Below are 11172 nucleotides of genomic sequence, written 5' to 3'. Positions count from 1 at the left end.
AAAGAGAAAGTGAGCCATTAAATGAGAGAGAGAAGTAGAGTGAGTCGTTGGAGAAAGAGAGAGACGGTGAAAAACAGAGTTTTTGGTGGGATCATGGATGATGGAGATAATCCAGGATTTTTCAAGATCCTTCGAAGGACAGATTTATCTTCTTGATTTTCCCATATCTTTTCTTCTTCACCGATTTGAAAGATAGAATCGTTTGGTTCTTCCACTGTTTTGTTCTAATGGGTCTAATCTCCAAAAGTACACTTTACTTGTTTTTTCCCTCTTCTCTTCAGTATGTTTTTTTGTCGTCTCATGATATTAGATTTGTGTGTTCTTGGTGAGACTTTTGAGTGTGAAATTTCCAGTAATTGAAAAATAAATTTCAGAATGCAACTCTCTATTTGTTACAATTCCTGATAAATCTGGTTCTTAATGTATACCCAAGTACTTTGTTCCACTTTCATCGGAGTTGACAAGGTTATAGTAGAATTCATCCATGTAGTTATTGTTTCAACATGGGCGTTATTGTAGTAAAAAAAACTCATTCTTCATCCATAACCAATAAATAATTATTTCAACAAATATTTTAGTGGTAAAAATTCATTGTTCCTCTTTAACCACACAACTGATTTGTGCTCTATTCTTTTTGTTTATTTTTTAATTTATGGTTATGTTTTGCTTATCATTTGCTCATGTTATTCTTTGATTTTGTTTATTTTTTCAACTTTATATTTTTCAAAAGTTTTAATAATTTTTTTGTATTGTACATGTACAGTAAAAAATAGTGCATCATTTAAATGCATTAAAAAATTAAATGCATCGAAATTGAAATGTCACACTCTTTTTCTAATACCTTAAAAGTCCATTAGAAAAAGTAAAAAACCATGAAGAAATTTCACCTGTTTAATTATGAATTTTTTTCCCCATGGTTAGTATATTATATGAGTTAACAAAAATCTCAAAATTAAACTTACAATAATTTTGAATGACATTGTCTATTTCTTCAGTTAACAAAAATCTGAAAATTGGAGTTTCATCAACATGGGAGAGAGAGGGAGAGAGAGATCGGAAGAGAATAGAAGAGAATAGAAGAGAGAAACACATATATTAAATTATTCAAGAATACTTCATTAATTGATTATACTTATACATATGACTCATATGATATGAGAATCCTACAAATTTCGAAAGGAAAGATAAATGACATGACAAACCACTCACTCGTTGTTCCAGCACGACATATGTATAAATTGACTATTCCATAATAGTTAGTATTAAACGACAATAATGTGAAATTACTACTACTACTTACTCTTCTTTACTTTGTCTTCCGATCGAGCACTACTTACTCCTTTATTTAGAAGAGGAAGAATCTTCCTCCGCAATAGCTTGGCGTATTTTCTTTATCAAATCCTAAATTTTTCCAAAAATTTAATTAGCATTTTAATTCCCACCAAAGGAAAATAAAAAAAATATGTATAAATTAATTGCATTTTTAAATGGATATTTTTTACCTTCAGACGTTCATCAGTTACTGTTTTTGCTTCTTTGATACTACGGCCCTCAGCTAGAAAATCCTTGCTACTCTCGCCTTTTTTCTCCACAATAGAAGAACCTCCACAGTCTTTGAGCAAGCTGTTGAGTGTTCTCGTATACCAATCTTAATCTAGTTATAAATATTTTGGTGATAAGTTAAACTCAAAGAATTTTGTTAATTAGTACATATTACACTATATTGATTTTTTTTTTGGAAAAAAATAGATTATATTGATAAGTCCACAATTTGCTATATATGTGTATGTGGTATTAATTTGAAATCTGGTTAACAATATAACTTAAAATGAAATTTTGATGAATAATGTTAAAGTTAGACACAATGATCACTACGGCACTACCTATGTATTCGACGGTTGCATGCATGTAGTGTTTGTTTTAGTTAACAAAGAAAATATGTTTACAAAAGATATCTTTAAACACTAAATAAAGCACACAAATAATCGTAACCTTGTAATTATATATAGGAGATTGGTTTTTATAAGTTTGGAGATGGGATGATCATGAATTAATGTCACATGATCAATGGAAACATGAATCACAAGTGAAAATTTTCACTTCTCCAAAAATAGCTCGCTAATTTTACTTTGCATAGAAAAAAAAATCATGTTTATTAATCAATCGTCGTCGTCGTGATACCATGGTCGGACTTGCTGCTTAATTCTCAATTTCTTCTTCGTCGGCGCCGTTTATACCATGGTTCGAGTGTGCTGCTGATCCTAGCCATGGCTCTCTCTAGCAATCTGAGCAGATCCGACGATGATGTTAGCCCCATCGATTGTCGATCTGTTGTGGTGGATTTCTTCTTCTTCGATTCACCAGAATATGTTCATCAGATCCGTGATGATGGGTTTCTACCAAAGTTCGAGACTTTAACTCATGGGTCATCTCTTAAATCGTGATTGTTCTGTTTTAGTCTGTGTCTTATGCATTATTGTTTTGTTTTGTTTTGGCTTGCTTTAGTCTGGTCTAAACTATCATCCTTCTACTTTTTGTTTCCAGGTAACATAATTCTATTCTTTTATGTTTCTTAATTTTAGAGATTAAGAAAGATTTCTAGACTGTGAATTTGAGATGGTTTTTTAATTATTTTAAGCTACTAGATTTTAACCCGCCGTACACCGTAGAACATTTTTTAAAAAAATAATAACATTTTAATTTTTTATATTTAGTTTATTTTGTTTAATTAAATAATAATTTTGTTTGGAATGTCAATTATTAGAACAATAATAAGGGAAATAAATACATAAATATGTAATTTATAAGCTATTGTTGGATTAAGTCACAATTTTACCAATGATTTAATTGTTTTACAAAATTTTAGTTAAATTACCCTGATTTAATATGTCTAATATTCTTATATTAGTGGTATTGACCAAATAATTAAAGGAATATTTAACCCGTGTTTCAAAACCGAATTAATAATATTTTATATTTATACTAATGTTATTTCTAACCGTCATGTTAATAACATTTCCCGCTATATAACAACAAACCATCATATTAGTGGTTTAACCCGTGTTTCAAAACCGTCATATTAGTGGCTTTGGTTGTGTTTATGTTTTGTTTGTGAAGTTGATATTTATACATGGAAAATGCTTGATGAGCAAGGAGTTTACGATCTGTAGCAATAAAAGAGAGATTTCAGTGTTTTCCTATTTGAGTTGATAACATTATCGCATAATAATATTTAGTTTCTTAACACGTTATATATTATATTAAATGTTTTTCTTGATGCTAAAGTTAAATATACCCGATTATTGAGTTTTTAAAGTTAGGTTCTCGTTTTTATGAACTTTATTAACGTTATAATAATTATTGCGATTGTAATCATTTGTTACTCAATCTCGGCTGTGTCATTTAAATTTAAGAGATCATATAGTCTCTAAAGATCTATTAAAATATTTTGGAGATTTTTACGGGATTAAAAATTTAATGCGTAGAGTTGTTTTTGGAAAAATCGAAATGTATAGATGTTCTCAAGCTATTTATGGCAATAAATGTATCAAATTAGGTCGGTTTAAATAGTTCCATGAAATGAGTTTCGAGGAATTGTTATTTTAGGAAAATAGTTAGGGGTTAATGTTGTAAATAAAACAAATTAAATAACCAAAACTTCAAAGAGCATAACACACAAAATGTACTTCAAAAATAATAATATAGATGTGTTTGAAACTTGAAATTGAAGGAGATCCGAGGTAACATGTAAATTTTAGTCAACACCACCAGAATCTGTAAATTTTGACTAAAAACTAATATGAATACTTTGATTTGTTACACATATGGTCATGGTTAGGGAGTCCAGTGATCCCGCACCTAATATAGTTGAACAAATACATAGTTTAACTCCTCCATTGAAAGATGCTCGAAAGAGAACATTTCGTATGTAATGTGCATTTACTATTATCAATCCATCAACTAAGCTTCCCAATTACACATATGATCATGTTTTCCCCCAATTATTCTTGGATGCATGATTTTGGCTCATTAGTTTTTGTTTTCTTTCTGCTTGAAGGACGATTTGGGGATTAGTTGTTTATTGAAAGAGTGTGTAATATTGTGATGAAAGAGAGTGTTACAATGAGTTGTCTTTTTTTTTTGTTTATGCCTTCTCAAGAACTAGGTTCTCAACACCATGTTCTGTTTTTAATTTATTTGTTAGGTAACAGAGATACGAAACAAGATTTGGACATCTTAAGTTCCAAAGAAGCAGAAGAAAGACTTGATTGCTGCTGTTTAGAAGGAGAAAACTGAAAAAACGGTACCGAATTAGCTAGAACCTAGCAGTTCTAACTCATCAGATTCAGATGAAGAGCAAAAGGTATAACGCCAGTCTCATTGTTTAATTTGTAGTGAGCACTGTGACAAATTTAGTTAACTTTAGTTACATTGTGCAGTGTTCTGTTTATATTCATCTTATCCCTTTAATTTGCTTTTTAGACCAAGAAAAACCTTGCAAAGGAACCTTCATCTAAGCTAGAGGATGACTTTTCTTCTTAATGGGAAGATGATTCTTCTTTGGATGAGGTAGGAATTGTGTCATAAACATTATTCTAATGTTAGAGCATTGCAAAACTATTTTTTTTTCAAAATTGATTTGTTACTTATGTAGGTACTTGCCCCTGCAAAGAAGAGACCAGAATCTCTTGAGAAAGACAATGTATAGAGCAGCTCATGTTTTCCCAACCAAATGAGCTAAGATCAGATAAGCGGATCAATCAGCAATTAAAACTTTTATATTCATTTCATGTTTCTGATTTCGAAATTGTCCAAACGTATCAACGAATCATATGATGACAAAAGAAGAATTGACTCTATACCTACTGATGCAGGGAAAAACAATCTTCAAAGCCTTATTATTTGATTGATCTAAGAAATAAATACAAGAGACTAACTCTCTTTTTTACTAATAAAAGAAGATGAAGACAAGGATTTTTTTTTGGTACAGAGGAAGAGAAAGAGGAGGACAATTTTGGGATTCTCAGGAATGAGGAACCAGTTATCAAAATTGCATGTCCCGGTTTGTTGTTTGCGTCCGGATAATACTCTTGTTTGGTTAACTCCTTTGGTATTTATTGGTTCGTTCGACAAAAGTAATAATAATGTTTTTTGTCCATGTGACTTACGATTGTTTAATTAAAATACAAAAAAACAACGAAGGCTGTATCATAATTATTTTTGTTTAAATTTAGAATGTGTAAGTCTTACATTAGTGGTTATGCCAAAATATTTTAAAAACTAAGATCGTCCCAATCCAAAGTCGAGAGAAAGGGAGTAGGCATATTACGTTTTTGTATTTTAAATTAATTTTATTTTCATAAATTTATAAATTTATGCATACAATATGATTATGTGCATAAAACATAATCAACATTTCACTTTAATTTTTAATAGCTTTAATTACTAACAAATTAGTGTGTAAGTAATTTATACTAATGTATATTATCATAAAATTAATAAAAATTCATAAATGATGTTTTTATTAAAATTTAATGAAGTCAAAGAGGTTTAAAGAAACATATAGTTATAACCTAATTCTATTTTGATCCATATAGTATAACAAATACGTGTTCTTAAAAACTGACATATATTTATTACAAAAAATAATTAGTGATATGTGAGAAAATTTTATATTATTACGCTATTATATATTTAGCTTTACAAAAATAAATATTTATAAATATGAAATATATACAAATTATAAAATTAAAATAGTTGACAAATACAAGAAATTAAATAAATGATTAGGATAAGTATTTTATTAAATATTTAAGATTTAATTAACTTATCACTATGGGAACTGATTTTGTGATTCTCTACTTGTTTGTAAGGTTGTTTTGATTTACTGTTGGACCGACTTCCATCCCATGTTCCCAATGAAATCATGTAGAAAATGATTTTGATCACTAATCCTCTTGCTTTTCTAGAAGAATGCATGTGTAACGAAGCATGATTTTAAACTACATAAAGATTAGTTATTTATTTATTTTTTGGTATAAAGTAAATTCAAATATAATTTAAGAAAAATATCTTGCGGTGTAGCGCGGGTGTTATCCTAGCCTTTTTTAAAAATAACTCAGAAAAGAGCTAAAATATTATCTAAACTACCAATGAGCGGTCACAAATCAATTAACGTACGTGAAATAAGAAAGTAACTTTCGTGTTTCATCAACTATAATGTAAGTAATTTAATTACATGTTATCATATTCATAGCATGAAGCAACAAAATATGGGAATTCATGTGCTTATTTATTTATTCATGCATATATTTGGCTTCATATTGGATTTCCTGGTGTTCTGTGTTTAGGTGGTTTCTTCTCAAGTTGCAGCGTTGCTTCCTACGATGTCGATGTGTCATCTCTAGATTGCATAGGACAGTGAACTAAATCTGGAATGCTTCGTTGCGGTTATCTCGTGGCGGTGTTGGTGGAGCGGCTTCGTTGTTGTTGCGGTTTTTGGGTATTTATTTTTCTGTAGTTGGGACTTGCGAGTTTTTGCTCATGGTTAAAGAATCGGCGGTACGGTTTCCTTGTAAGAGGTTCTCTTCTTTGTTTTTTTTTTGGCGCTTTAACACAGTGCTCTGTTCAAAAAGGTTAAGTAAGCCATCTCTCAGTTTGGTTCCCTTCGCGTCAGTTTGTGATTGTTTGCTGCTCAGTTTTCAATATCATCCTAACAATCGTAAAAGGATAGCTCCTTGGGCGTTTCACCTCTGTCCGGACTATCACCTCTCTCCTAATATCTCCTCTGTTTGTGGCTCTCTATGTCTTGGTTTGTGTTAGGCAGTTCGATTTTCCCAATCCAAGTAGGTTGTGTATATTGCCAGTACGTATTGGTTTAAGGCGTGGTTGGGTATATTGCCATTCACTTTGTCTACTTCCTCTGTATCCCGTCTTTGCCCACTTGGCATAGTTTTGCATTTGTTGATGGGATATATTTGTCTTCGATGAAACCATGAGTAAAGCACGATTCATACTATATCCCACGATACGATGTCCTTGAACTTCAACTGTATAATTTATGTATTTATAGAAAGTTTAAAGACGTGTATGTGTGTGTAAATGCTTCGTATAGATTGATCAGTCGGTGACTGATGATCTAAGAAATACTAAATAATAGGCAAATTACATACGAACATAGTAGATAAAGAGTTTCCTAATTAATCGAAAAAGTTGTGGTTTATTCAAAAAGACATGTAGAAGAAAATGGTGAATACATCCAATAACTTTTGTGGAAGAATTAAAACCAACAGGGAAACACCTAAGTTAATGTATTTTACCTACGTGACACAATACCTTAGGGTACCACTTAATTACACTTACATGGACGTTGTACATGAACGAATGTGACAAAATAATTTGAAAGAATCACACATAGTTTAAATTTTTATATCAAGAATGTATGTTTATTTTTTTCTTACAAACAAATTAAATCACCAACACACCAATACGGATAAAAAATACCAAAGCAACAATCAAATCCAAAAAAAAAAAGAATAAATCGTGGGGAAAAAGAATAAAAATCAAAGCTTTGGAAAAAAATCAGTAAATTTGTCTGTAACCAAGAATAGTCCGGCGACCACCACCACCAACGTCACCGACTCTTCTCCCTCCTCCACCTCCTCCTCCGCTTCCATTAATAGCAGAAGCAGCCGCCATGGATATTTTCTTAAGATCCTCAACATTCGCGTAACTCTTACGAGCCATTCCCATCATCATCATCCCTTTACTTTTCTTCTCCCCTGCACTCGCCGACTTGCTCCCTCGCGAAACCGATCCCGACAAAACGCCGCCGTTTCTACTCTTCGAAGCCGGTGGAGTAGTAGTGTTGTAATTCACCGGACGACGATTCTCTTTACGCAACACGGCGGAGAAATCAGGAACCGATTGAGCCAACGAAGACGGCACAGCTTTTCTCATCGGAGATAACCCAAACCGACTCTGTTTCTTCTTCTCCTCCGGCAAAAACTTAACTTTTTCTTGGGAAATTACCGAATTGCCCTCGAATCTGACTTGTTTTTTGATCCTTGGCTCTTCTACGTCTTCTTCGTCGAGATATTTCTGGAAATCACGTTTCATACGAAGCTTTGATTCGCGTAGTTTGGAGTACTCGTCGTATCTTGGACCTCTTTCGAAACCGGAGAAACCGTCTAACAAGAGTTTAAGCTGATGAGTGTCGGAGTTTTGAGAGAGAATAAGAGACATCGGATCTACGGAGAAGTACAGTTGTTCCATGCTCGGTTTGGAGATTATATCGGCCATTGATTCAGATACGATCTTCGAATTCGAATCACTTCTTCAGTAAAAGAGAGAGCTCTTTTATCTTTGTTAACTCGATTCTTCTTGTTTTGCAAAAGACTTTATTTAAGGAATTGGGTAAAAAAAAGGTTTCGCTTTTATGGTTTCCGCAACGGTTCGATAGAAAAAGGAAAAATTAGATTCAGGTTTTTCCTGTGTTGACTAATTTACCCTTTTCCTTTCTTCTTACGTTCAACGGTCTTATTTAGATAGTGTGGGACCCACTGAATCATTGATCAAACGGTCATTAATGTCCTTAATCCATCACTTTATCTATACAGTTTGTGTAATTTGGTTTAGTCCGGTAATAAATATCTGATCTTTTGTTTGTTTCTTTAATAGACTTAAAACGAATAGAAAAACTCATAACGATATATATCCATAAATTTTTGATCGTTATCTAATAACGCTTACAAATTACAATATAAGCTAGACAAAACAAAGACTAAGGGTGTTACTACTGTTACTGGTTACTGTGACAGGTATCATCACGACCAAGTTGTGAAGGAAATTAAACTGTGTGAAACTTGTATTTCTGTCCCAAATTGAATCGAGATATTGAGTTGCTGAATCCTTCTTCAATAAGTGTCTTCACACCTTCAACACCTTGTTCCAGTCCATCATCGATCTTGACATGATTCAGTTCGACATATCCCATTTAAAATTCGATGAACAAATAGACATACAAGTTTCAGATATGCAGAGTTCAATTGACTAATGAACTTAGGTTTACCTGTTCACGCTCCAAAGGGCTGAACTTCTGTAGAAGAAACGCTTTCATGTCCATGTTACCTGGTGGATTTCCAATTCCTGCAATTCAACAGACTATTTTTTTTACTATGATTTGCAAAAGGAGTATTTGGGGACAGGACTTCAAGGTGAAACAGGACACAAACCGATTGATAAGCGGGGATAGCCTCGACAACCATTTAAATGTTCTGTCACATTCTTCAATCTGGTATATAACAAAAGAAGTTATATGCCTTTTTTAGAAAAGCATAATCATATATGATGAAGATGCATTACTATCTCCACAGTGTAATGCTCTTCCTATAAATAAAATGCTTTATACTATCTGAACTCGATTGTATTCTTCAGTATCCATAGGTCTTTGATCTTGAACTTTTGTGTCTTTTCAAAATAACATCTCCCTTCCTCAAACGCAAGAATTATAAGTTTAGAAATTGAGCAAATTCAACATTTCCAATTCCAGTCACTCGGAAAAAAAAGATTGCAGGAGATATGAAAATTTGACTTCACATATGATTTTTATAAGCAAAGACACAGTTTTTGTTCATTTCCTAAACCAAAAGAACACACATATGATTCCTTCTAAGTTTATAAGCAAAGACACAGTTTTTGTTCTTTTCCTAAACCAAAATAGTTTGTAAGCAAAGACCAGTTTTTGTTCATTTCCTAAACCAAAAGAACCCACAATGACCACTTCCCTCTTCAGAGACATTACTTACCCGTTGTGTTGGCTATGACCTCCTTTTGGTTGAAGCCTCAAGACACCATTAGGCAAACCCATGTCATCATATATCTACACCATAGAGGCAGATACAAACTTTTGGTCAATTCCACTTCATCATCATCACACAGCAAGCAATAAGACTCCGTACTTACCATCAGGATGTGGCGTAAGGGTATTTGATAATAGGCCGCTAAAGGTCCAACCTTGAGAACACATTACCACACAATTTCAAGTTTGAAGAATAAAGACAAAGCCAACGCATTTAGGCTATCAAATCTAATGTAGAGGAAACAGTATATGTTATATCACTCAAGGGATAGCAATGTAAGAAAAACTAACCGATTCACCACTAAAATTCATGTATGCTTGAGGTTTAACCAACAAAATCGGAACTTCTCCAACAGAACCTGTTCTGGTCACACAGTGAAATCCCAAATTAACTAACAAACAAGTGAAAAGAACGCCGGAAACCAAATGAATCGAAAACAGGAAATTGCTGAGAATAAGAGAACCTACCTATCCCAACTAAAGCCTTGGACTGTATAGTGTTCATGGAAATGTCTGTAGCCAGAGCTATATGATCAATCATCTCAAAACCAATCTGCACATAAACAAAACAAATCAAGAATTAAAAAAAAAAAAAAGAAGAGAACTTTGAAGTCATAAACATCAAAATTGAATGTAAAAGAGTGAAACTTTTACATTATGCCTTGTTCCGTAATACTTTAATCCAGGGTTACCAAGCCCAACGATAAGCCATGGTGTGTATTCAAACTTAAGATTGTTATCAGAAACAGGCAACGAAGCACGCAGAGAGCATAAGGATCTCTTCGAATTCGATTTTGCTTGACCCAATTTATAAGCTTTTGGGTAGAGAAGAGATGTAACTGGAGAAGGCGACGCACAAAACATCGCTGAAAAATGAAAAAACGAAAGAAAGAAAGATGTGAAATTGCTTCGTCAAGAACTAAAACCCTAAATTCCAATTTCGTAAACTTTATCTTCTCAAGGGAAATAATAATACTTACCCATCAATGGGGACGAGGTTCTGATGAACTCTAAAGTGTAAAGAGTTAAACTTGTGGAGATTTTTGAGGATTTAATTAGGAGAATTTAGTAAACGAAACCTTTGAGGATAAGCACAAGAGACGAACAGTTTATCAGTCTCACTGATGTTGCTAGAGAAGGGGAAGGAACAAAGCGTTGGAGGATTTTAACCTGCACCAATATTTTTGTTTAGATTATTAATTGTTTTTTTTTAATTAGTATTATATTATACAATTATAATAAATATTTTTCAGTTTTATGTGAAATTCGTCGACGAATTGGAAGTAAATCGTATATAATTTTAGTTGTTAATG

The 11172-nt window shown here is 32.6% G+C and overlaps 2 protein-coding genes across 3 annotated transcripts; both read right to left on the bottom strand.

Annotated features, from left to right (window-relative positions):
- Positions 1–7397: 7397 nt before the first annotated feature.
- Positions 7398–8469, bottom strand: LOC104724180 (uncharacterized). The gene has a single exon (XM_010442628.3). It carries the CDS (start codon positions 8299–8301, stop codon positions 7582–7584), a length of 720 nt encoding a protein of 239 aa, XP_010440930.1. The 5' UTR covers positions 8302–8469; the 3' UTR covers positions 7398–7581.
- Positions 8470–8691: 222 nt separating this feature from the next.
- LOC104724179 (chloroplastic group IIB intron splicing facilitator CRS2-A, chloroplastic) lies at positions 8692–11061 on the bottom strand. Of its 2 annotated transcripts, none has more exons than XM_010442627.3 (9): positions 10840–11061; positions 10514–10725; positions 10328–10412; positions 10151–10218; positions 9964–10014; positions 9807–9880; positions 9234–9292; positions 9071–9147; positions 8692–8965 (listed from the first exon to the last, which is right to left on the bottom strand). In XM_010442627.3, the coding sequence occupies exons 1-9, from the start codon at positions 10841–10843 to the stop codon at positions 8849–8851; spliced, it is 747 nt and encodes a 248-aa protein (XP_010440929.2). In that variant the 5' UTR covers positions 10844–11061; the 3' UTR covers positions 8692–8848. The 2 variants fall into 2 exon arrangements, with proteins under 2 accessions (XP_010440929.2, XP_087331712.1); XM_087475586.1 differs by having other exon boundaries at positions 10151–10223; positions 10840–11013.
- Positions 11062–11172: the final 111 nt, after the last annotated feature.

Source organism: Camelina sativa, chromosome 11 (genome assembly GCF_030686135.1).
Source record: "Camelina sativa cultivar CO46 ecotype springtype chromosome 11, ASM3068613v1".
NCBI lineage: Eukaryota > Viridiplantae > Streptophyta > Magnoliopsida > Brassicales > Brassicaceae > Camelina > Camelina sativa.
The sequence above is the reverse complement of the archived record's forward strand: the minus strand, read 5'-3'. Positions and strand labels throughout refer to the sequence as shown.